At 42.6% G+C, this 26,541-nt stretch overlaps 1 protein-coding gene across 2 annotated transcripts; it reads left to right on the top strand.

Annotated features, from left to right (window-relative positions):
• Positions 1-1,943: 1,943 nt before the first annotated feature.
• On the top strand, positions 1,944-18,318 carry Ppp1r17 (protein phosphatase 1 regulatory subunit 17). 2 transcript variants are annotated; one of them, XM_032906439.1, is made up of 5 exons: positions 1,944-2,043; positions 7,258-7,352; positions 10,857-11,009; positions 11,947-12,099; positions 17,123-18,318. In XM_032906439.1, the coding sequence occupies exons 2-5, from the start codon at positions 7,259-7,261 to the stop codon at positions 17,200-17,202; spliced, it is 480 nt and encodes a 159-aa protein (XP_032762330.1). In that variant the 5' UTR covers positions 1,944-2,043; position 7,258; the 3' UTR covers positions 17,203-18,318. The 2 variants fall into 2 exon arrangements, with proteins under 2 accessions (XP_032762330.1, XP_032762329.1); XM_032906438.1 differs by having other exon boundaries at positions 1,947-2,043; positions 7,199-7,352.
• Positions 18,319-26,541: the final 8,223 nt, after the last annotated feature.

Genomic DNA, 26,541 nt, shown 5'->3' with positions numbered 1-26,541 from the left:
TGCTGATACAGGCAGTGATGAATCTGGAGAGAACATGCTGTAGGAGAAATGCTAGCCCAAAGCCTTCTCCTGCAGGACTCCATGCTCATCAAATTGTTGAGATAACAAAATCCCAGAAATATAGAACAAACTGGTAGTAAGGGAACAGGTTAGTGAGAGGTAAGTCTACCTATACATATGCTTGCTGAAGGAGTCATGTGATGACAGAAATGGTCTGAATATTATGACATCAATGCCATTGTGGATGCTCTGACACTGTTGTAGTTTATCAAGATGTTTGCATTGGCAGGGGAGTGGGGGTTGGGGCTGCCTAGTGGCTATAGGGATTCCTTCTGAACTATTCCTTTATACTTCTGTGCTATGAGTTGTTTTTATGTGAAGTGATTTTCTAAACAGTACAACGAATTACACTCTCAAATATGTAAAAAGGGAGCAAAAATGTTCAGTGTTAATAAGATTTATTGAACTATGTAAACTAAAAAAACAATATGATGATTGATGGCTACCCCAAAAATTACATTTGAAACAAAAGCTTAAGGATTTTGGGAGAAAGTGTATCCTTTCCACTCATATTTAAATGAAGACACTGCTCATAGAGTGTTCAGAAAGGCTGTTGGTTAGGTGACAGGCAGCTGGAAGCAGGGAACTTCTTCCTGTCACTGTTCCTCAACATGAGGACTTTCCTTCCCAAGGACCTTTTGGCAGTCTTCACCCTCTGTTTGGCTGGTTGATTGGATGTTTTGGGTTTGGTTTTGATTTGTTTTTCATTGTTTTGGGGGTTTGCTGTTGTCACCTTTGCCATTGTTGATGTTTTGTTATTGTTTGGGTTTGGGAAATAAGGTTTCTCTGCGTAGCCCTAGCTGTTCTGGAGCTCACTCTGTAGATCAAGCTGGCCTCAAACTCAGAGATCCACTGCCTCTGCCTCCCAAGTGCTGGGATTAAAGGCCTCTATCTTTTTACAAGAAGTCTTTGGGAGTTTTCGTTTGTTTGTTTGCTCTTTTGTTTGTTTAATACTGTCAAAGGGCACCCACTGTCCTAGAACATACAGCTTTCCTCCAAACAGGCCAGTGGGTCTTACCTGCTTACTTGAGCCCAAGCCTTTGGAGATATGCATATGATTTTTGGCATTGGAACATCTTGTTTGGTTTCTTTGAAAGAATATAGTTTTCTTGGCCTCCAGACAGTGTAGCATTATGCTGTTAGAAATGTTCTTTGATAAGTAGTAGGACAGAGAGGCCAGCAACAGGGAATCAGTGTTCGGTGCTGGATTTGAACTGTCCTTTTGCTAATGTTTGCTAATGGTAAGACCATGTTCTTGTCAGTCTTGCAAGTTATATGGGGTCTTGAGTTCCATGAGACTTCATGTCTTCATGAAAAAAATGTATGAACCTTTAAGAGAATTGTGGTGATGATCTGGCCTCTCAGTTTCATTCTCCTGGTCAGATGGAGATTGGCAAAGCTGTTCCCTTTAAGGTTATGAAGGCTAATGGGATTGGAATGCCTGGCACAATCTACACAAGTTAGGAAGAGATGCCATCACTATCCCTTTCCTCATCCTGCCATCAAGCTCTGGATTCAACTGACACCAACACTATTGCAATTTGCTGCCCCTCAATGAGAAGCTGCGAACCTTTGTGCCTCAGTTTCCATATTTATAATTCCAGGCAACTCTACCCCTGAAAAACAGTTTTTAAACCTGCCTCTGAATTTTCAGTAGGATTCCAAAGTGGAGTTGTTACGTGTTGATTTCCCTGACACACTAAGAACTCAACATAAGACTCCACGTGCTGCTGTTGTTTGTAATATACAATTATTGCTGCAGAGAGCAGGGATGACCAAGTTAGTTATTGTTCTCTCTCCATCCCCCTTGCCCTGGTGCCTGAGAAACAGAGCATCCCCATGGCAACCACAGCAGCTGGTCCCTAGATAAGAGGAGCTGGAGTAGGGCAGCGGCAGCCAGTGCAGCCGAGGAGTAGAGCCCCAGCACGGTCAGAAGAACTGCTTCTAGCCTTCTTCTCCTCTGCTCAGCACCTGCATTGACTGGTAAGTGCTTTGGATTTTTATCCAGGAACTTTGATGAGTTAAAGAAAACAAAGCCAGCTTCCAGTAACTTACTGCTTTCTTCTGTTTGGTGGGACAAAGCAAAGCATGTTGGTGACATTGAGTGCTTTTTTATGGAGCAAGGCTAACCTGGGGCTCTCTGGGATGGACAAAGTCACAATTGTCACATCAATTTGCTAGGGGTGTGGGGGTCCTGAGCTCTGTGATAGTCTGTGTCCTTCCAAACAAAACTGAAGCTTTGGAGCTGAATGTGGCGGGTCCTCATACTCACTTGAGGCCCTGGGGGTCTGGGCAAAGTGCGTTTGTCTCAGGACATTCTCCCATCTTCCTTCACAGCACAGTCAGTCCATGAAGAGGACTGTGTGCAGGGTTAGGTCTCCACATGAAAGAATTCTATCTGCTCATGAGGTGCTCTGGGGCTTGAGTTCAATCCTCAGTTCAAAAGAGGTTGTGAAGTGTATAAAGCCAGAGGGAGGGCTAACCAAGTCTACACTACGCTGTGGATATTGGTCTTCCCAAACTTGTATTGCATCAATATTGTATTGCAGAAGCTAGACCTGGCTGTGTGGGGATGTCCCTTAGAATGTTATACGGTTAGCAGAGTGTCTGGCAGCTCCTGAGAGAGCTTCTCTTGACCCTGAGGCCTGGAAATAGTTGTTCTCCCCCTTAGGTTTGTGCCTGTGGCTGTGCTAATTTCATTCGCAGCTTTGGAAATGGCTGGCACTAGGATGGGATTGGTATGACAATTTAGATTAACTTAAAAATAAGTATCCTAATTACAGCGACTAAGTGAGCAAAGACCATCCACCCACGGAAGGGTCAGTGTGTGCCTGGCTTCTGGCTGGGTGCTAGTCATGTTACCAACCCTAGGGAAGAGCCCCTGGTACATCCCGCCACAGACATGAAAGATCTTGCATTCTTGGCCTTTTGGGTAGGATCAAGTGTGCAGACATGAAAACTAACTTTGCAAGATAACACAAGACAACCCAGCAAGAGTGAGGAAAATGAGTGAGACAGCTTCTGCCTAGTGCCACCTCACAGTATGTCAGCTTTGGGGCAATTTCCTGCCCATGTATTAAAATGTATATCCTTTTGACAGTGTCCTTATCAGACTGAGCACGGGGACCCCAATGGAGGAGTTAGAGAAAGGACTGAAGGAGTTGAAGGGATTTGTAACCCCATAGGAAGAACAACAATATCAATCGACCAGAACCCCCAGAGCTCCCAGGGATTAAACCACCAACCAAAGAGGGACCCATGGCTCCAGGCACATGTAGTAGAGGATAGCATTGTCTGGCATTAATAGGAGGAGAAGCCCTTGATCCTGTGAAAGCTCATTTCCCCAGTGTAGGAGAATGCCACAGTGTTGAGGTGGGAGTGGGTGAGAGGGAGAGCATCCTCATAGAAGCAGGGGGAGGGGGATGGCAGAGGGGGCAACCGGGAAAGCGGAAAACATTTGAAATTTAAATACATAAAATATCCAATAAAAAAGGGGAAATAAAATGATCAAAGAAATGAAAAAAATTTAAAAAACTCAAAAAAAAATGTTTAGCCTTACCCTCTTAAGAGAACACAGTGCCTGGGCCAGCTTGTAACCTCAAACTGAGCTGCAGAAACAGCACAGCTGTCCCCTAGCCTGGGTGAGTGGAGACTGTGGCCTCAGCAAAATGTGCATTCAGGTTTTCCTAGCTGTGCTGACACTCAATGGCCCTCTGGCTCTTTTTCAACTTAAAGAGATACCTTCCCTGGTGCCAGCTCCTTGGCTCTCTGTTTCTACTCTCAAAAGACTAGGTGACAGATATCACGAGCACTGGCTTCACAGTAGGATAATAATTCATGGCTCTCCACTCCCAGTGGCATTTGCAGTAGTATGAATTCCAGGGGAGAGAAAGGCTGGGTCCCTTATGAAAAGAGTTACTAAGGAAGTTCCAAGACTGCAACACGTGGAGTCTTGGAAATTTCCCCAAGACCCTAAAGCTAAGGCTGTTGGTCTATTCCACACATCCCTTGGGTCACCCACATTCTCTCAAGTAACTTCCAAGAAAAGCTATTCAGTCTTTATTCTCTGAGACATCTGAAAGGCAGAAAGGACGAAGGATAGTAAGGCTGTTATATGGTTCACCATAAACTCATTTAATAGCAGAACCTGACCTGAGAGGATATGAATCTTCTTGGCGTCTGCTCTTGCAGCCTTCATGGTGAATGCTTGAATTTGGTTGTAGAAATAAGGCATGAAATGGCCCGGGCTCCCTGGGGCCCTTCTAGGCTTCTTATATAATGAAAATGTCCTGGTTTCCACAGCACATTTGTCCTCAGGTGAGGGTGGGTGGACCAATGCTGATACTCATCAGTGGGTCAAAGTAAAATCCAGAGACCCTGCGAAGGCAGGATGAAGCAAGAAAATGACAAAGTCACAAACCCTTTAACTAAAGGTTAAATGTCCCTATTGTAATGTCTCCTCGAACAAGCATCTCTGAAGGCTTTAACATTGGAGTTGGAATCTGAAGACCCAGGGGAACCAATTATTTAGTTTAGAAAAAAATATTGTTTCCCATCCCCCAATTACAGAGAGCTGTCAGTGGAGCCATAGAAACCTTCTCTGGCCATCATGACAAGTGCAGGGTCTAAAACTGGGACACAGAGTTAAAGGGGTGATGCATGGGTAGAGTGGGGAGCAGAAATGAGACAGACCCTCTTACCGTTGTAGCGAGCTTCCTTTCCTCTGAGGATGGTAGTGGGGAGCTGGGCAGGACTATGTGGTCTTAGTGATAACTGACCTCCATCGACAAGACAACTCTGAATCCAGACACTCCCATTATTGTTACTCTTTGGTTGTTTTCTTTGAAGATTTAATGACAAGACAGTCACAATGATATCACTCAAGATTAAAGTATCTTGTAATCCCCTGGCCAAAACATGCCTCTGTCTGTCAAACATCTTTGATATTGTCGTAACATAAAATCCCAGATCAGAAAACAGTCTCCCAACCCCTTCTACAGACAGTATTCTGCTCCACCACAGCTGGATTTTAGCCATACTGACTTAAAATAGAATTGCTTCCTCTATCACAAAAACTATATGAGTTATCTTTGAGAGGAGCACTCATCATATTTGTGCTGAAGCAGTGGCTGCCCCAACCTGTCCAGGGAATCCTGACAGGATCCAGCTGATGCTTCACCAGCAGGTCCTTCCTGTTGTGGTCCATGGCTAGTGAAACTGCTTATCTTAGATGAGGGCAAGTTCTCCACAGTTCAACATCTACATGAAAGAAAGTCACTACTGCTTCTTGGGGTTTTTCAGTTATGCAGCCGCTCCTCCTCAGCTTTCATATGCAATGGAACAGGACAATAGCTATCCAATGGAAAGCACCTTCAATGTGTTAAACGTGAGGCGATCTAACTTCATCCTCTCAGGAACTCTATGGGGAAGTTGTTGTTTCTTCAAGTCTGTTTGGCTTAAAAGCATAGGTTCGAAGTAAAAAATACCAATGGCTGGGCTCATAGGAGATGTCACTCCAGTCCAAAGAGTAATTTGCTTTAGGTTGCAGGGGAGAAGGGTAGCATCACAGAGCAATCTGGCAAGTGTACACTAAGGGGCCAGATCTGTGCAATGATTCTAGTGGTGAATGCATGACTACTGGTAGGCCAATTTAAACTCCCTAAACTTCAGTTTGCTTTGAAGATGGATACTTATAGAAGATCACTGTGGGTGGTTTTCAACACACCTGTCATGTTGCAGACAGGAGGAAGTTTCATCAAATAGGGCCATTTGCGTCTATCACATTTCCTGCAGCTGTTAGCATAGAGCTCATTCTTCCTGGGGGACATTCCCCTTTTCAAAACTACTGGCACAAAGTGATAGCCTCTGGATGATTACAACACATTTCCTTATGGTTCCAGGGAGCTGGCAGACTGTACCCAGTCACAAGGAACAATGGTCTAAATTAATGTCTGCTGAAGTCACTCCCACAATCAGTTTGCTAAGAGTGACACTAAAAGCCAGGCTCAAGTGATCCACTAATGGCCCATCTGCTCTGCAATGACCTCAGCTTGTGGGGGAGAATCTCTCAGTCTTCCCAGGGAATACCAACTTAGTCTTCAAAGTGAATGAGCTAGCTCAGTCAGAGCTCCCGGACTTTCTCTGTGGATGGTCTGCGGGTTCCTCTGCCTGTTGCAGGAACAAGACTCTCATGAATAGAGGATCAGCTTGGTCATTTTAACCTTGTTCATTTCTCCCCTTACCCTTGCTGTTACAAACACCAGCAGTAAATCCACAGAAGGGAACCCAAGAAACAGACTCTAATGAAGGTTTTCTCAGAGCCTCAGCTAATGCATTTCTCATCCAGACTTGACATTCATGAAGAATTTCACTTCTCCTGGACAAGACTATAACTAATCACTAGAAAAGATCATGCGTCTGTGTTCCAGGAAAGAGGTATCCAGGGACAGGAAAGGATTTGCTTTTATGTCTAAGAAGGGAATAGAAATATTCACAAAGACCAAGCTTTTCCTCTCTAGTTACCTACTGTCCTCATGTGTTCATGAGGAGACAGCTGGGTTACTTTATAAGTTCCAGTTACAAGGACCCAAGAGCCTTATTTAACTCTGGGTTCAGAGGATTTTCTTTATTTTTAAGAGACTAGAGTGCGAAGAATTCACTAGGACTAGGTTTTAATCTAAACTTATCTAAGAAGACATGTGACAACGAAATAAATTAAGTAAACTTGTGTGCTCCTGTTCCTCATTTGTTATGTAGATATAATCATACTCTATAGAACTCAAAACAGACAATGCACATGATGGATGCCTGATGTTTCCTTTAAGTCGTAGCCAACTCATTTCTAATTCAAATTTGACTAGCTTCATGAACCCTTAAATAGGCAAATAATAAACTTTTGACATACAGCACTTTCTAATAGGTAGAGAGATGACTGTGTGTGTGTGTGTGTGTGTGTGTGTGTTGCTTTATTTTGTCTTACATCAATTTAACAATTAACTATAAGAAGAATACATGAAAAATAGTATTGAGATGGGATCTGTAAAAATAATCACTTGGTATTTAATGTATTTATTAAATAAGTGAATGAATGAACAGAAAGTATACTGACATACTTAGATACTGTTTTTAACTTCTCCAGTGCTAGAAAAGTCTCTCTCTCTCTCTCTCTCTCTCTCTCTCTCTCTCTCTCTCTCTGAGGATGTCCACTGAGATGATGACCACTGAGCCAGTGCAGTCTCTGGAGCTTTCAGAAGACATACTAGACAAGCTCGATCCTCATGGCAGCCACTCAGGTAAATACTCCATCGGGAAAGTCTGTCCTGTAAGCCACAGGAGGGTTCTCTGCCATACTGCTTTCAGGCAAGTCTGAGAGAAGGGCCCCTGAAATTCGATAGCTGCTGCCTTCTGGTGACAGTCTACACCAGATGGACAGGCAAATAGCCATGGGTCTGTGGGGTCCGCCGTGTAAATATTAGCTGAAGTACTGGAGAGAAGTTCATTGGAATTAGAGAGACAGAGAGAGGGAGAGAAGCATTGTCCTGTGTTTTGGATCTGACAGAGTCCCAGACAGAGCATTTTTGAGGCAATAAATGGAATGTGGCAATATAGCTTGTTTCCAGTATTTTCCAGCACACTTAAACCCCATGTGCAGCGCCAATAAAATATTTCAAATATCTCTCTTTGCCTATCAAGACAGAATTTTAAATAGCCCCTTTCTGCTTTATTGTCAATCTGTTTCCTTTCCAGAACTGACTTTTTGCATAACCTTTGTAATGAAAACACCAAAAACATTTCTGCCTCTCCCCATTTCTAAAAATGAGACACTCAGACTTTTGATGGATGTGCCTCTTGCATATTCATAGTCTTTGTTAATGCCTCATCTGGCTATGACTCCTCTCATCTCCCCTCTCCTCGATTGCCTTCAAGATATTTTATGTTCAGGGTTCCTCCAAAAAATAGGGAAAATTACAATTGAAATGAAAGTCAAAATTGAAACAAATGTCTGGCTCTCTGCACTAGGTGCGGAGTAGCACCTTGGGTTGGATGTTAGCCCACCCTTAACAGATTCATGTGCAAGCTATGCCCTCAGGGACCCCACAGCTGGGCAGCACCCATCCTAAGCACCATCAATCAATACCTATAGTGCATCTGACATGGGGAAGGGGAATAAGCCACTATGTGGTAACAACTTTGAGGAATTACAGTGTCAGCGAGGCTGACAATGGAGCTGAGTAGCTCCAATACTTGGCTTGATCCTTATCAATAACCTGGTCACATCTGTAAATAGAAGACAAAAGTAGAACAACTGCAGGCTTAGTGTGGGGATTACATGAGATAATTTGTCCAGGAAGGGGATGAATACTGAACAACTGGTAAGGTATAGGCACTGAGAAGTTGGAAGAGCCCACATGTGCAGTGAAATCAGGACAGTCTCCCCACGCCTTCTTTTCATATATAGGTGAACTTCACACACCAGGGCCCTAGAGAGTTCAAACTCAGTAAGTATTGATTAGATTGAGGCTGGTGTTAATATTATCAATGTCTATTACCGATCCATTTAAAGGAAAAGCTGACTTTTCAGTGTCACCAAAGACATGTGAGTTTTTTTCCTTATGTTTTTCTATGTGGATGGCTGGTGATATGTGCATATTGTGTGTGGTTACTAAATGTTTCCAGTGTAACTTTTCAAAATATGTGGACTATGATGGACTATGAAGATCTCTAATAGACTGCAAGCAACTTGGAGGCAAAAATAATTTATCATTTTATTTTTAGGATCTAATAAATGATTTGACAGATAGTAGGTGGTTAAAAAATGTCTTGGTAGAATCATGAATGACGTTGGGTATGTCTTGACCCACAAAGGTTTACATATTCAGTTTTCAATATTTTAAAGTAACTTATCTGAACATTTCCCAAAGAAATGTATAGAGAAAAAGTGGGAGCCAAGTATAGCCATATACACCAACAATCCCAGTACTTAGGAGAGGCAAAAATATCACAAGTACAAGGCCAGCCTGGGCTACACAGAGAGTTCTTGGGATGGGATGGGAAGGGAGCAGAAAAGAGGACAAAAAAGGGAAAAAACAAGAGAGGGGGAGGGGCAGGAAATACTGAAATGTTAAATCAAATCAACCTCTGAAGTCCTCATATTCTTTTTCATATTTCTAGAAATACCCAGACTGTATCCAGGTCACAGTTATGAGCTTTTAGAGAAAACATGCGGTTTCTTTGTGATTCATAATCGAATAGCTCTTTACACTAAGTCTATCCGAGTCCATTCATTCAAGGACGTATTGAACAAACATGTACTTGTGGCTGCTAAAATGATTTTAAAAAGCAAAGTAATGCCAGAATAATACCGACATCATCATTTAAAATATTATCTAAGCAAAACTGCTGTTAACATTCAGGAAATTAGAAAGAATCGTCAGGGCTGGGGTTAACAAAGACTGAGAATGCTGGGGCTCCCTGCAGATCTGCTGGCAGCTCGGGCTGACTGATGGCATGGTGGGTGGGATACTGGGCAGGTGACAGACATCAAATACCCAAAGCACATACACTGATTAGATGTCACCTCCACTTAAACAATGGAGACAAAATCAATGCATCTAGAAATTAGGTCCCGAGTTTTCAGAATCAGCAAATGAGAGACGATGGATGTGAACTCGAATGAGAGTTCGTTCAACTTGCATTTAGAGCACATTTGTTGGAGAGAGATGCAATTAAGAACAAAATCCCCCAAAGCGTGTGATCTTTGTCTCCTTGAAGATTCCGTCCAGAGTTTAAAACTACAGGGATTAATCACTTCAGAACAATGGATCAGAGCTCGAGCAATGGCAGAGAAATGCAAGCAAAGCAGAGCAGAGCAGACAAAGATGCCTGGGTTTAAGATGCAGGCTAGATGCTAGACAAGGCTTTCAGGAGCCAAGTGATTGGTCTGGAGTCATCGCCGGGGAGAACCTCTGATGATGTAATGTAGAATCTGGGCTGCTCAGGATCTAGTAAATGTAGTCATGAAAAGTAAAGAGATCATAGAGAAAACAACATTATAATTTTATAACTTTATAAAGAGGAGACTTGCAAAAGCACGGGGCACAGAGGAAGGTAGATACTGAAGTCTGAGTGGGGCTTTTCAAGAGAAAAGCAGCCCAGAGAGGTAAGGCAAGTAAGAGATTCGCCCTATATCCTAGTGAAACAAACCAGGTTCTAGGAGCGTGAGTTACGGTGGGCTTGCGGGCATTTAAGGAAAATGATTCTTGAGCAAAAGAAGCTGAATGGTGAGCAGTGACGCTACTGTTCCTGCAGAAATTCAGCTTAAGTCTGGTCACATTTTTCTGCTTCTCTCTGCCTTGATAACTCTGATTTCTCTAAATTTAAACTTTTACCAGAGGGCTGGAGAGATGGCTCAGTGGTTAAGTTCGCTGGTTGGCCACAGATAAGAGTTGGAGACCATCTGTAGCTCCAGTCTGGGTCGGGGATGGGATGGAGGGGTGGGAACCAGTGCCCTCTTCTGACCACTCCAGGAACTGCATGTACAGGCACACGGGCAAGCAAAACACGTAAAACAAAAATAGATGTTAAACACTTTTTAAATTTCACTGAGTTCTAATTTTCTATTTCATATACAAACATGCAAGTGTACTCGAGTCTTTCGTTGATGTGATAAAAATAAGTACTTTTCTGGCCAAATGACCTCTGTCCCTAACGTCAAATGTGGTTAAAAGACCAACCAGTTGTGACTCAAGATCTGTTACTCCTTTTCCTCTTTGAACCCATTTCCTCTTTGAAACCAGATGACCTTTCAGACCAGTTCATTAAGGACTGTGACCTGAAAAAGAAGCCAAGAAAGGGGAAGAATGTGCAGGCCACTCTGAACGTTGAGTCAGATCAAAAGAAACCCAGAAGGAAAGATACGCCAGCATTGCACATCCCGCCTTTCATACCAGGTACGGGGTGAGACACGCTGCTCTCCGTGGCTGCAATGGCAGTCTCATAAGACCGGACATCATCAACACATGGGGAATAAGTCCCCACAAGCTCCCGAAGTTACTGTAAGCATCTACATCGAGCAAGCCTGGGGTGGCATCAGGATGGAGGATTAATGGGGGCACTCACATGACATGGGCTTTCCTCAGTCCCTTGTCCCCTGACCATGGAAGAAGCTGGAACAGCAATGGAGCCCAGGCTAACATCTCTATTGCACTTTCAAGTATGTCTTGTGATAGGCTTCTTCTCCCCCATCTCCTTTACTTCTGACCATTTACTTCGTATCCTTTCTACTCATAACATGTTTTGAGGGACACTAAACATGTTTTCAGTGCACACCTAGGTGGAATTTGCAACAAGAAGCAGCATTGTCATGGACGTTCTTAGATCAAGATCATGGGTTATGAGTCTGATGAGTGATTGTGGAAACGCTTGTAAAGGGGGCCATTAGAAAAGGATGAAATGGTGGAGAGTTACCACCGCCCAGTCCCTCTCCTTCTACATAGCAGGTATGGGGTGAAGGTCAGTGACAGTGGAGCAATGCCTAAAAGATCAGGATGAAGGAGTGTAACTCACAGCCTGCAGGACAGACATATGACCCCCTCCTCACTGCTTCAGCTCTGAAAAATCAGAGGCATTTCTCTTTCTTTCCTGAGATAGTTAATAGTGGTGGCAATTCAGGCAAAATGAGACTGGGCATTAAAAACACCTAATAATAAAAAACTATTCTCACTTATTTATAGGAAATCTTTTTTTTCTTATTTTTTAAAGCAAGTTTAAAAGCCACATTGTTTGCCTTCTCCATGTACCAGCCCACAATGTACAACACTTCAGCATTAGGATCTGGAAACTGCACTACTTGACCCTGTTCTTCTTTCTGCTCCTCTAACCACGCAGGTGTGATTTCAGAACACTTAATTAAAAGATATGATGTTCAAGAGAGAATTCCAAAGGGCAAAACAGGTCCAGCTCTTCATAACACTGACGTGGAACAGAAAAGGCCAAGGAGAAAAGACACACCTGCCTTCCATGTGCCTCCCTTTGTTGCAGGTAAAAGCAGAGCAAACAAACAAAACAGCTGGTCTAGAACACTCACAGGAGGGGGAGCAGGTTGGCGTCTAACCATCTGGAGATGCGAGGGGCGTGCCCTGTGTCCTGGCCTAGCAGGCTGTGTCGCACTCACGCGCCCAGGGGAAGAGCATACGTCCTGCTGCCTTCTGGGTTTTTCTTCATTGGTAGTTCCCCAGGGGCTGACGTAGAGGAGGTGGAGGCTGAGAAATTACTCCTGCTTCAGCAGACATAGTCAAAGTCACTCAGCCAATGAAGCAAATGTCAGTGGGATCTTGAGAAGAGGTGAGATTCCTGCTTCCCTATCTTATGTGGATTATGCCTGCTAGAACTCATGAATAATTTCCCAAATCATATGAACTAATTTTCAAGACATGAGACAGAGATGTAGGAAGATAGAAAAGATACACAAGTATCAATAGGTATCTTAATACATGTCAGATCTCTCTCTCTCTCTCTCTCTCTCTCTCTCTCTCTCTCTCTCTCTCTCACACACACACACACACACACACACACACACACACACACACGTAATGAGGTATTGTCCTTGTCCCTGGGAAGTTCATACACAAGTTGAAGAGTGAATGGGAAAAGAAACAAGGAGAATCACAGTCAGACCCTGCAGACTTACAGAAGATCCTTGAGTCAGGGAAGCTCTACTCCAGGGGCAGACAACCCTGCATGGCCCCAGCTTCTCTTACTGGGTTAGCTGAGGTGCTTTATTTCTGGAACCTTTCAGTATGTAAAGAATTGGCAGTAACCACAATGCTAGTTAAGCCGAGAAGGATGAAGCCTTTTGGCGCGTATTCAGAAAGACTCATGCTGGTTCTAATCAGGTTGTTGAGAGGAACTCACAGGCAAAGACACCATAGAGACATATCTCATTAACCCTTGGCAAGTGGAAACCGGACAAGGATTCACTATCCTTTCTAAACCTCAGGCTAACCATCTCACTCCCTTAGGTTAATGAGCTTATTTGACAAGTCCAACTGCCTGAGTGAAGCCTCTGTGGGGAGTCCTCTAAGACTTCCTTCTTTGTCATGCCCAGGCTTTGTTCAAATTTGGCTCACAGTTGAAAACTGCATGACAGGGAATGTTGGGTGTGATTGGTCAGAAACAGGTATCAAGAACCGTTTAAGAGAAAAGAAGTACTCAGTCTATCTTGGGGACAAAAAGATCCAAAGTAAATAAGGATGATACAGCATGTAATAGTGACCACCAACAGGACAGTTGGGAGTCAGAATTCAAAGCAGTGCATTTATACAGAAGAAAGAGAGCGCCACCTTTGTAAATGACACATCTGTTCACTCAGGAGAAACCCCTTAATTTGGTTTATGAGGACAGGTGACACCTTTGTCAAGGCTTCTCAAGGTTTGAGGAACATCTACCGAAAGCAGATAGCAGTGGTTTGGATGGTGCCTAGGTGAGATGTTGCTTAGAATCAGCACAAAGATCCAGGACTAGAAATCTTGGCCTAACACCAGGGTGTTTCTTGGCTCAATATGCTAACATCTTCCAAGCAGCCAAGTTTCCTAAACTCTAAATTCTGCTCTATACAGAAAGAAAGCAATTGACATTTGCTAGATCTTTACTATGTCTGAGACTTGTTCTAGAGGCTGGATGTGTGGGAACGCCAGGAACATGACTGCTGCTCAAGGATTCCTAGCATGCAAACTATGATTTTAGCAGAGGGTCTATAGGATATTATTGGCGAACTACAGAATGAAGGCATGATCTTAGGAGATGGCTTAGTGGATAAAGTATAGGGCTCCAGTTTAAATCTCCAGACCCAGCTTTTTACTCTGGGTATAGACGTGGGCCCAGGGCTCATGAAGAAAAGGCAAGAGACATCAAAAGGAGGCTGGCTGGCTAGCCTGGCTGAATTGATGATCTTCGGATCCGGAGACCTTGTCTCAGTATGTAAAGTGGAGAGTGATTATGGAAGATACTTTATCTCTTGCCTGTACACATGTACACATGTACCTGCAAACATGTAGACTCACATGCACGTATACACACACATGAAGAATTAAAAGGATAAAGAGATTGAAAGCCCAAGTCTTTCTTGCAGCATCGAGCCCTTGAGGAAATGCAAGTTATTTTCCCAATTAGGTAAGATGAGACTTGGGTGGGTTGAGTGAGCTCCTCAGTAAGGATGAATAACCAAGGGAAGAGCTCTGGTTTTAATGTCTCCCTTCAGAGACACAGTTCTGACTCCTCAGGAGAACAGAGACCAGGAGGAAGACAGACCACATCAGTGTTGCTCAAACTGTCCTCAAATGCTTAAAATGACAAGGACAGGAGAGGCAGTAGTAGCATGTGCCCATCCCTATGTGGGTTCTCTGAACAGGGTAACCAGAAAATCAGCACTGTGCTGAGCTCTGTAGTGGGCATTCTTCCAACGTTATGACAAAACACTGAAGGAAATCAGTTCAAAGAGAGGAAAGTTTTGTTTGCCTTAGATTTTCAGAGCTGTTGTTCATAGTTACTTGGCTTTGTTGCCTGTGATCCAGTGTCAGGACAGAACGTGGCAATATAAGGTGCATGGTAGAGCAGGTTACTTCGCCTTTAGTGGCTTGGAAAGAAAACAGAATGGGAATGGGATGGGAAAGTCACTCAGGAGCATTCCCCCAGTGATCGATGATCTCACTTCCTGCTGATGGGCCCTATATCCTAACACTTCCACATCTCCAGACGTCAGCAGCAACTGGGAGTCCCATTAAAAGTCCAAACACAATATATCCCATAATATATCCCATATCGTTCCCTTATAAACTATTACAACCAATGTTTGCCTGTGTTGATATAAAATTCGAGCTCATTTTGCACATTAAATTATGTTCCGTGCCCCTGTGGGCAGATCGTTCCACTTCAGGAAGGGCAGGCCTTTGCCATTTAATATGTCCCTGCTATTCTTGCTATCCCAGGGCCTCCTCCCACCTTCTTGCCCAGATTTTTAAGGACTCTGTTTCAAGGGCACCCAGAGTAACTAGAAAGTTGCTGATCATAGAAATTCAAAGATTTTTGTCTATTTTTAATTACCTGAAATTCAACTTAATGTAAAGAGATATCAAAAAAGGAAGGTTGAAAAGTTTGACCCATCAACATAGCTAATTCTACACGCTCCTGGCACACTAGTTTTAATTCTAAATAAAAATGGAGCTCTATGCAGCTGTCATTAGAGGAAATATCTCCAACAGTGTTTTATGAGTGATTTATGCAAAAGCCTTAGCTTCAGCCAGACTTGAAATTGTTTTTCTCCTCCAATAAATACTAATTGGTTAAAAATATAAACAAACTAGGAATTAAATCAAATGAACAGTCATTAAGATCCACACTCAGTTTTCATTAATTTGTTGCTGTTGAGTGGAGGCCAACGCTGTAGAAAGGCCCCGTGTGGAGCACGGCTTCCAATCCCCAAGCTGAGATCTTTAGGAAGTGTTGCATGGACTGGAAAATCTCTAATGAGAGGAGTAGAGGCAGTTAGTGCAAGGCTGTGGTGGGAAGCATGGCTAGGGACCAGAGGGAAAAGACAGAAATTACCCAGACTCATTTGTCATTTATTAAAGTGGTCCTATTTTCACAAATGGGCAGCATCAATGAAGTCTCCTTTGCTGGCCTTTTCTGAACTGATCAGCTGTGAAAAATGATACAATGGAAAGAAGGAAGGAAGGAAGGAAGGAAAGAAGGAAGGAAGGAAGGAAGGAAGCAAGGAAGGAAGGAAGCAAGGAAGGAAGGAAGCAAGGAAGGAAGGGAGGAACGGAGGGAGGGAGGGAGGAAGGAAGAGAGGAAAGGAGGAAGGGAGGGAAAAATGAAAGAAAGAAGGAAAGAAGAAAAGAAAGAAAGAAAGAGAGAAAGAAAGAAAGAAAGAAAGAAGAGAGAGAAGGAGGAAGGAAGGGAAGGAAGGAAGGGAGGGAGGAAGGAAGGAAGGAAGAGAGGAAGGAGGGAGGGAGGGAAAAATTAAAGAGAAAGAATGAAAGAATAAAAGAAAGAAAGGAGGGAAGAAGGAAGGAAGGAAGAAATTAAATGTTCTGAATTTTACAGGCCAGCAAAGAATAACTTCATATTTTGCCTAAGTAAGGATTTACCTAATATTGCTACATTTTTTAAAAATGGGGATATTTTAATTCTATCTTCAAACGAAGAACTGATCTAGAGTGTGGCCATACTGTGTGTGAAAATGCACTGCTCTCTAGTCCCTTCCCTTTGCTCTGACATGTGGGGGCTCTGCCATCCAAGGGCTGGCATCGGGAGCAGACATCAGAGTTCAGTAATTTCTCTGGTGCTTTTAGATTTGACTTTGTTAGACTTACTGTCCCATTCAAAAGAGAAACAAACTAAGAAATTATAGAAAAAATAAAGTGAAAAAAAACACATCATTTAGTTGATCATAGGTATGACTGTAAACATTTTTATAGTATGTATTTAGGTGTGGGGCAGGGGCAAGCAGTACAAGGGCTACAATGGGCCTGTGGAGGTCAGGGGACAACCTGTAGGGATTACTTCTTTCCTTTCACCATAGGGGTCCTGGAGATCAAACTCAGGCTGTCAGGTTAATGACATATACATTTACTCCCGAGCCATGTCACTGGAGTTTTGCTACACATGTTACAAACATCTTATTGAATTGATGCAACGCCCCTTTGTAATAAATATTAGTGTCTTCATTTTATATGAGAGGACATTTAGATAAACATTAGCTTGTCCCATTTACATTAAAAGAGTGGCTAAACTGGAACCCACAACAATTGGGCTCCTAAATCCCTGAGCCTTCATCCCTACCATACTGCACAAGGGTGAAGGTAGCCTATGGCTCAGGCCTCTGTCTCCCAAATGGAGTCCTCTTGACTACCTCGGCAAAGATCTAATAAGGTCACTTGGTTCTTCCTAGTCATGGAAACATTTCTGGGTCACCATGCCTTTGAGAGCAGTCTTGGGGCTCCAGGGGCTGCCTGATATTTCAATTGGATATTTGTAATTGCAAGTGTACATTTTGTTTTTGCAGGTTTGACTCTCCTCGAGGATGAGGGCACTGGAGTGATTATGGAGGATGAAGAAATGGATGGTGACAAGCTAGCTATTTAAAGACATCTCCCCTGAGATTGCGTGTAAATAGATTACATTGGTTCCCTATGGTGATCTAGAGGAAAAAATAGATTTGTCTCTGCTCTCATTTTGTCCTAGTCGACTCTCAGATCTAGACACCTCCTCCCCAGGAGACCTACTACTCAGATTGCTGGTCACCTCTTTGTCTTTCCTCTTTAGTTGCTTTTTAGCCCCACCTTCCAAATTTTCATTTCTCTATACATTGCAAAGGAAAGTGATTTTTTTCCAAAGTAAGAGAGATGAGACCTCAAAAAACATGGATGAAAGATGGGGTTGGGAGGAGGTGGTCCTTTCTTCCTAGCTTATGGTCAGGCAATCTGATTCAACATCAAGCACTCAGGAGTTCAGCAGGGCCACAGCTACCAGTTAGACTGGGAGAACATGTGGACTCTAACTCACAGAATGCTCTGACAAAATGGTAATTCCTATTTTCCTTTCTACCTTGAGAGTCCAGCTCTGGCCACACTCTAAAGACCCTCATTACAGATGTTATAAGAGTTTAAGAAGAGGAAGCTGGCCCACCATGCAATAACAAAAGACATAAGAGGCAGAGAGTGCTGATCTATGTGTGTGGGGGGTTGTCTTATACTTAATTTTATTGTTAAAAATGAGAGTTCTTAACTATATTGGTTGTCTTGACATTTGTGAATTATGTCATAAGCAAGCCATCCCTAATGGGAGATGAATAAATACCAATAATTGTAAGGAATTTATTTTTTTAACTCTAAGGCCAGTCGAAGGTTCTTCTGATAGTCCTACCATCTCACTTACTTAGACTCTGACACATTTTCTTGTATAAGAGGTGGTGTTGTCTAGTGAACACAGATGTGCATGTGACTCCTGTGCAGCTGGCAATCTCCGAGTGCCCGTGGGAACGTTGCATCTGCACTTCATCCACCAGACAGCAGACAGGGAGAAGGTGAGGACTGAAAGGGAGAAAAGCAGAGGATCTAGTGCTCAGACCAAGGTGGGGAGCATGGGGCAGTTCTATACATACTTGCAGTCCAGCTGTTCGTTAGCCTTTCTGTCTTTCTGTTTCCCTTACAAAGATGTGGAAGATGCAACACATTTCAGAAATAAAGACACTTCAGCATACATCTCTGTATCCTGGAAATTTCTCCTAACGTTTACTTAGAATTATAAAAACAAAACAAAACAGAAGAAAACCAAAAGGTTTTGCAAAGAAGAAGCTACAAATCTTGCACAGTTTGGTTTGATTTGCTCATATTTTTGTTTGGTCTGTAAAGATTATTTTTAAGTCCTTGAATTACCTGTTAATATGTAAGGATCAAATCAAGAAAATTTGTAAGAAATTCTAGATTTTATACTGTCTTGGGAAAAAGGTCTAGGCATGCTAGGCTTTACCAAAACATCCTAACTAATCCTATGACTACTACTGAGTTATATACACAGTTCTAGAAGGCATGCACACTCTACATTTGGAGATCTGGCCCACCCTAGCTACTGACCCATTGACTTCATGCTCCAACATTTTCTGGGAGTTCAGTAGTAAAGACATGGAACCTGTCCTCAGCACTTTCTTGTCTTCTTGCTCCAGGCAGTCCAAGTTTAGGAAAAGGATCATAAGAATGTGACCAGATTGCCAATTGAGTCATACATGATGAAAGGGCGGCAGTAAAGTCTTTAAGCTGTCTAAAGCAATTGCAGGCACCTGAACAGCAGCATTAGTGCACCAGCAGCGGAATGTTTTGCAGGTTTCTCACTAAGAAAATACAGATGCACTCTTGCCTTATTAGATTTTTGTATTTAAACACATGGTTCACCAACAGCCAGGCCTACAGGTTGTGCTTAATAGCTCTCAGTAACTTGGGAAAGCACCCATCATTTCTGGTGGAAACAAACTGACTGTTCTAGAAGTGAAGGCCTTGGATCCAAGTCCTAATTGTATGAAACTGAGCAAATCCCCAAAATGCTGAGTTTGAATATAAGGATAATGGCTCTTATTTAACCTTCGCTGTAGTTTGGGAATCAGCATGTAGACAATGGATTTTGTAAGCTAGAATGGTTATCCACTGTGATCTGGGAGGACTTGAGAAGGGACAGTGTCTTTCTGTGGATAAATCCCAGTAGCCTTGCTGTTGAGCTGTGAGGAGTTATAATGAACTAGTTCAGAGCATTGGAAGGACCTCAAGTACGGAGAGTCTGCCCCCTGTGCAGCCCTCATTCAAATGTCTACTTTCTATTCCTGGGAAGCTGTACCTTGTGACAGAACTCAGCTTCTATGGAAAGGTGCAAACCCAGATAAAGTGCAACCAAACCTGGATGTCACTGCAGTAATGTGAGTTGAAACCAAACCTCCTCCAAGCCCTTTGTCCCATGTGGCGTTTTTGCTGGGCAGTAAATTAGTGAATAGACTTGTGACTAGTTCTCTGTATAGTGCAAATTCCCTCCAATCAAATGATGGTGCTGAAAGCAAATGTATTTCAAGCACCATTCAGGAAGCAGGCTCAAGAAGCAGCTGCCCCAAGCATTCTTTCAGCAATGTCCTCACTGAACCTGAACTTGTTAAGATAAAGAGATTCCATGAATGAGAAGTCACTCTCTTTCAAAAGCAGCATCCCATCCAGACAGCCTTTAATACTTATTGGCTAAGCTCACACAGCCAGCTTATAATGTCTAATTATTACGTGAAAAGTCACAAGAGGTGTTGTAGGATGGGACAGGAGCGTGAAGAAAGAAAGTAAGGTTTTCTTGTCATTACTATTGGCTGAGTTTTTCTTTCCCAGACTGTGGTATCCAAGTTGTCCTAGTTAAAGAAGAGGAGAATGAGCTAGCATGCAGTTGTGAAAATGAGTTTGCTAAGCAATATTTTCCAGATAAGAGTCTAGTCACACGATGAGTTTGAGAAACCTTTCATGTCATCTGAGGGAAGCTTCCTTGCTACTGTGATTCACGAGTGGGAAAAGGATATTCCCAGGAGTATCAGAGCCATGAGGGGAGACACAGCCAGTGGGCAGCTGGGAATGTGCATTCCCAGACACCTGGGGTCTCCTTCAATCTGTCATCTTGGCTGATGTTCTGAACACAAGTGTGAACCCTAAAATCAAGCCAGAAGACTGTGCCCTTTCTTTCCAAAGGTATCTTCATTGAACCCAAGTTCATTGAGAGAAAAGTTAATTTTCTTGTAAAAGCACTGACCAGGGTCTTTCTTTAAATCTAGGCAGCCTTTAATAGCATTTCAAGAACTTGTGTGCTGTTGCAAACAAGCTCTGCCCTTGAATATCCAAGACACCAACTTACTTTTCTCAAGAAGAAGAGAATAAGTGTTTCTTAAGATGAGAAAAATCCAGATACCCTATATCTAATTCTAAGTGAATGGAGGTGTAGGAGGAGAGAGAAGAGCCAATCAGCTAACAGTTCCAGGCAGAAACAGCAAAAGACTATCCCATATTCGTGAATATATGCTGGAACCCAACTTTGAATCCCAGGCTGCATGTCAGTAACTGCTATGTCTGGGAACTGCAGCCAATCCAGAAAAGGATCCATTCTCCTTCTGAATTGTCCTTCTGTCCATAAGTCTTTCACCATGCCCAGGGGCACTGCTGTCTGTCTACACAGTTAGTGTAGTAGAGGTTCCATGTAAACAACACATTGTTTTGAGCTGCAAATTTTCAATACAGAAATATTCTTTTTAAAATTATTTTTATTACATTTAGATGTGGGAGGAGAATGTGTGAGAGAGAGAGAGAGAGAGAGAGAGAGAGAGAGAGAGAGAGAGAGAGAGAGAGAGAGAGTGTGTGTAGGTCAAAGGACTTGGAGGAGGAAGGAGTCTGTTTTCTTCTTCCACCATGTGGGTCCCTAGGATTAAGCTCATGTTATCAAGCTTAGCAGCAAGCACCTTTACCCACTGAGCCATTTCACCAGCCCTTTAGAAACACTGTCAGCTAGAGCCCCAGGAAACAGGTTCCTAAACACCATTTCACCCTGGAGTGGGTGGCAGAAAGGAGCCTGCCCAGAACCTGGGTCTCTTCTACTCCAGTATCCATAGGGGGACAAAACAAACAAACAAGCAAAACAACAACAATGACACCCCCTTTAATTTCAGCAATTTCCTCAGTCTCCACTTTTTGAAACCTAAAGTAGCAGGTCCATTCAGCAAGGTAAGATTTCATAAAGAACTCACAGGAGAACAACAAAAAATGAAAAGGAAAATTTTTATCCTAATGTGTCTCTTCCTTTTGATGCTACAGATTTGTTGGCTGGGAAAGGAGAGAGAGAGAGAGAGAGAGAGAGAGAGAGAGAGAGAGAGAGAGAGAGAGAGAGAGAGAGAGAGAAAACAGATGAAGCAAAACACAGAACTAATCTAAACTATAGGTTCTCCTACACCTATAATTATGTTAGATTATACATTAGTGATGCAGAGAAACAATATGTACCTCAATACTTATCAATAGACTTTCACACACTGTTCTGCCCCTCAGTAAAAAAGAACTCTTCTCTGATCCTTGTCTGCTCTTTAACCCATGCTCCTCCTTTAATCCTTAAAAGTAATTTGTAAAATGTCAAATAAGACCCAGGGAACTGAGAGTCAAGGAAGCCCAGGTAAGAGTCCAGGTCTCTGAACTAGCTCAGTGCTATTCATATTGTGTGGAATTCTGAGAGTTGTTTTTGATGAAGGGTCCAGGGCACAACTGAGGCTGTAGCAGTCTTTCTGCAATCTATAATTCATAAGATTCCTTGGAACCATGTTTCCCATTGTCATAATCCAAAGCATTGGTTTCTCTTTAATGGTGTTAACATCTTCAGAAACATCCCTTCTTAGTTGCATCTATGTTTAGGATTTTCTGATTAAACTACAAGCCTTCTCAAGTTTATCTGCTCTGCTGTTTTGAATCAAAGTATCATTTAAAATATTGCTAAAATGACCAACAATAACCATGCCACAGCCTGAATGCTGGTTGCTGTGATATTTCCTTTATGACATTAACTAATCTATCAAATCTAAATTCAGTATCATGAAGAATATTATGCAAAAAACAAAATGTAAACAAGTTTTGAGCTATATTGTAATAATGTAGTCTCTAGCTTAATTTCCAATAGAGTTCTCATTCCTATCTGAACCCTCATGAGCCTGGCCTTCTCTGTTTGTATTTCTAGTTGCAAGTCTACTCTTCTGAGATTCTACCAAAAGTTTCCCATCAAGGTGCTTTTTCCAGTATTCTGGCTTTTTTCTAATTAAGCTTCCATTTCTTCCTGTGAACCACATGGTCAGCAACATGTTGTCACAGCAACAACGGCACTTTCTGATACCCATGTTATGTTTCAGTTGCTTCTGGGTGGCTATGACCAAAATGCCTGAGAACACAACTTGAGAAAATGAGCAACTTTTCAAAGAATGTAGCCCATGGGTGTTTTAAGCTAATATATTAATATATATATATATATATATATTGTATTATATAGCACACACACACACACACACACACACACACACACACAGGGGGCAAAAGAAAGTAAGGCAGAAAGACTTGACCCCATATTATTAGGCACAGCAGCAAGGCAGCAGAAATGAATGGTTAAGGAGACTCTTTACTTCAAGGTAGACAGGAAGCAGGCAACTGGGAAGGGACATATGTGGTTTAACCCTTAAGGATACAGTTTCATACCTAACCCAGTGTTGTGCTTTATCCAACTAAGCCTCACCTCTTAAGTGTTTCTAAACATTCTGAAATAGTACACACACCTGGAGATCAAGCAGTCAGTACATGGGGTCATAGAAGAAATTTATTTTTAAGCTGCAATAGCACTTTCAGTTAAAATCAGACATGAGTACTGCTTATCATCCACATGTTATGACACTACCGCATTAGCAACCAGACCCATCAGGAAGTGCATGCATGAAAGTGTCTTTGTTCAATGTGCTTTGCTTCCAAGTAAAAAATTGGGTAGCTCCCCTAGGTTCTAGAACTTGACTCATGCGGTTCTAGCGCTAGACTCTGAACCTGCTCACCTGGTGGTAGGTGGTCCCAAAACAGACCTTGACTGCACAGTTGTAGCTGTGATGTGGCGGACAGAGCACTTCTCAACCCCAGAGCTCCATTAAGAATGCTAATCCACAAGCTGCTTCTCATCCACATAGGCTAGAGACTCTGGCAATGTGTGGAGGAATGGCACAAGATGGACACTAGAAGGAAGACTCAGTCAATGGAGGGAGAAGAATAAGTTCACCAGTAAATCAACAGGGAGGTTAAGGGTCACAATGTACAAGGTCAGAGTTATTAGGCTCTCCTTTGCTGCACACAGGGATACAAGGACAGAAGCCAAGGTATAGAGAAAATTCTGGCCTTCTTGGGATGAAACATTAGGAAAACTCCCGGCATGTTCATTTCGTGGTTCAGCCACAGCTTAAGGGAAAGAAGGTTCTAGGCTATTGGTAGACTGTCTTTGGGGCTATAAGCACTAGTATCATGCAGGAGGCTAGACAGGTGGGGGCGCCATCCACATGTACTTGCTGCAGGAGGCATGTGAAAAAATGAGGAGAAATGGCAATCCTTTCTCCAACCATCTTTCAGCCTATACTGGGAGGGAACCCAGGGTACAGACCTAGACAGGCACCTGAAGGAAACAGTGCTGTGTGCTACACTCTGCAGCTACTAGCTGGCAATGAATACCCTGAATAAACATAAATCTTACGTAAAATTAAACTGGAAGTCATGCAACTCTGCCCAGTTGCATTGCTCTGAAATTCTACTCCGAAAGCAAGCAAGTATGAGAGCATAGCCAAACCTATTCCACACCAGTAATTTCTGCCCCAGAGTGAAGCTTTTTGTTACATTGTCAAGTGTTAGGGGCTTCTTTTGTTCAAAAGAAATCACATTTAGAAGTGTAACATGTGGAGTATACAAAAGCTGAGGTACCAAGTTGGAGAAATGGGAACAGTCCCAAGCCTGCCCTCCATTCCTTTCCCTCCATACATACTTCATTTGGTGGCCTTTGAGGGAATCCTTAGCACTCTTCGGAGGGGACCAGAAAGCACCACATTGGGTAATTAGGCAGCTCTGTTCTCTCCTTCACTGCCTCCAACCTGAGCATCCTCGGTTCACACTCAGCCCCAAGCCTCCCATGTGGAGTGGGATGCAGGTTTTCATTGTGTGGGTAATGTATGGGTTTTAATATACAAGTTTGCAATCTTTGTCTTTGATCTACCATGTGCATTTCTGAATAGGAACAACATCCCTGGTGACTCCTCACTCTGAGTAGCAGCCAAATCTGCAGCCAGTCTCCTGTAGAGCCGCGCAAAAAGCCAGCAATAAAAAAACTAACTAGCAAATCAACAGGGTGTAGTTTTTGAATACATGCACATTCATAATTTGTAACTGTGCAGCTATAAATCCCCTCCTAGTGCTTTGCTTGAACGACCTGAAACAGAGGATGCTTTTAGGTTTTTTGCATTTAGGTATTTGGTGAAGAAGCAATATGCATTTACCAATAGTAAAAATATTTATACCTTTTATTATCTTAAGGAATTGCCTCAATGACAGGAATTGCAAAGAACCAATACCAGATTTCACAAAATCCTAAAATGAAGTTGCTATGAGCTCTAGATTATTTTAGAGGAAAGGGAGTATGGTTGATGTGCCTAAGAGGTTTTAGGACACAAGCCCTTTCAGTAAGCCCTCAAGCAGCATGACTAGATGCATAAACCAGAGGATGCAGTAATATCCAACCCAGGTACTCCTCAACTTCAGTGGAAAGCACACAGGGGTTCAAAAAAGAGAATATTCTGGGTCTTTTTCATCTTAAGTTCAACTCTGATACATAGGAACATGGGAAGGGATCAGGAGACAAAGCATTTCAGTGGAGAGATTGTGGTTTTTTCCAAGAGATGATTTACTGTGAAATCACTTCTATTATAGGAATATTTAATGTAGCAAAAGCATATTTTAAACAATAGTAATCAATACGATTCTCTGGAATGATGTCTTAGTTAGGGTATTACTGCTGTGAACAGACACCATGACCAAGGCAAGTCTTATAAGGACAACATTTAATTGGGGCTGGCTTATAGGTTGAGAGGATCAGTCCATTATCATCAAGGCAGGAGCATGGCAGCATCCAGGCAGACATGGTGCAGAAGGAGCTGAGAGTTCTACATCTTCATCTGAAGGCTCCTAGTGGAAGACTGACTTCCAGGCAGCTAGGGTAATGGTCTTAAGCCCATGCCAACAGTGACACACCTACTCTAACAAGGCCATACTTCCTAATAGTGCCACTCCATGGGCCAAGCATATACAAACCATCCCAAAAGACAAAAATGTTCTAATCAGTGCTGTCCAATACAAGTAGACATGAGCCTCATGTGACTAGTAGGACTAAAAACTCAGCAGGTTTAGTTAACTTTAACTAAAGTAGCCTCATATGAGAAGCAGCTAACATACTTCACAATACAGATCTGGAACCTAATCTGATATTCTGTGGCTGGACATAGAATCAAATATATAAGCAGTAGATCTGAACAAGAGTTTCAAGACAAAGGACTTGATGCTGGAAGTTATCTTAACATTCACATTTCATAGGCATGTTCAGAAATAGCATTCAAAGCACAGAGATGGAATGATGATGGAGTTAGGTAGGAGTAACAGCAGCGGATAGCAAGGATTTAGTGAAGGTATTCCAAGTCACACATAGACATGCTAGGCTAGGTGCCCAGCAACTTATAGGGTTCCATAATGAATGTTCATCAAGAGAATGCAATAAAATATTATGTTTCCTGATCACCTGGCTGGTAGCAGGTGATCTCAGTAGTGGGGTTTCACCATCTTGGGAGCACACCTAGAGAGGAGGAAGGTACAAGAGTCTCAGGAAGGAGAAAGCTCTTTGCTTACACTTTACAAATCTAGGTTATATAGTGGTTGCACTAAAGCCTCCCTGTGTCTTTCTTCTCATAAGAGCTTCTCTCTCTTCTTTCCATTTCTCATTCCTTTTTCATGTACTCTAGTCTCAGCCCCAAAACACTTCCTATCCTGTTTCTTCCCAGCACTCCTCCAGACACCAGTGTCCCCATCCTACTTGGCTACTGTGAGTTCCTCACTTCCTGCTCAAAAGGTCACATCTGAAACTATGGTCTCATCTAACTGCACAGATGATGATCCTGTACTCAGAGGTCTAGATTCTACTGGTAAGTCTTGCCAGTCATAACCAATTAATAAATACTTCCTGAACACCAGAATGAATATATACCAGACAAAGTGTTAGCTGCCAGATCAGGTAGACAAGGACCGTGACCTCAGGGTTTGCCTACTGGACAGATATCAGCCAAAAAAAAACTCATGATTTCAAAACCCAATTGTGTTGGCT

The sequence above is a fragment of the Rattus rattus genome, chromosome 6 (genome assembly GCF_011064425.1).
Source record: "Rattus rattus isolate New Zealand chromosome 6, Rrattus_CSIRO_v1, whole genome shotgun sequence".
Taxonomy (NCBI): Eukaryota; Metazoa; Chordata; class Mammalia; order Rodentia; family Muridae; genus Rattus; species Rattus rattus.
The sequence above is the reverse complement of the archived record's forward strand: the minus strand, read 5'-3'. Positions and strand labels throughout refer to the sequence as shown.

Excerpts from the sequence above, each read along its gene's own strand:
- Ppp1r17 (XM_032906439.1), top strand. The coding sequence starts at position 7,259 with ATGTCCACTGAGATGATGACCACTGAGCCAGTGCAGTCTCTGGAGCTT. Across the intron at positions 11,010-11,946 it reads CATCCCGCCTTTCATACCAG|GTGTGATTTCAGAACACTTA; the intron begins GTACGGGGTGAG and ends CTAACCACGCAG. Across the intron at positions 12,100-17,122 it reads TGTGCCTCCCTTTGTTGCAG|GTTTGACTCTCCTCGAGGAT; the intron begins GTAAAAGCAGAG and ends TTGTTTTTGCAG.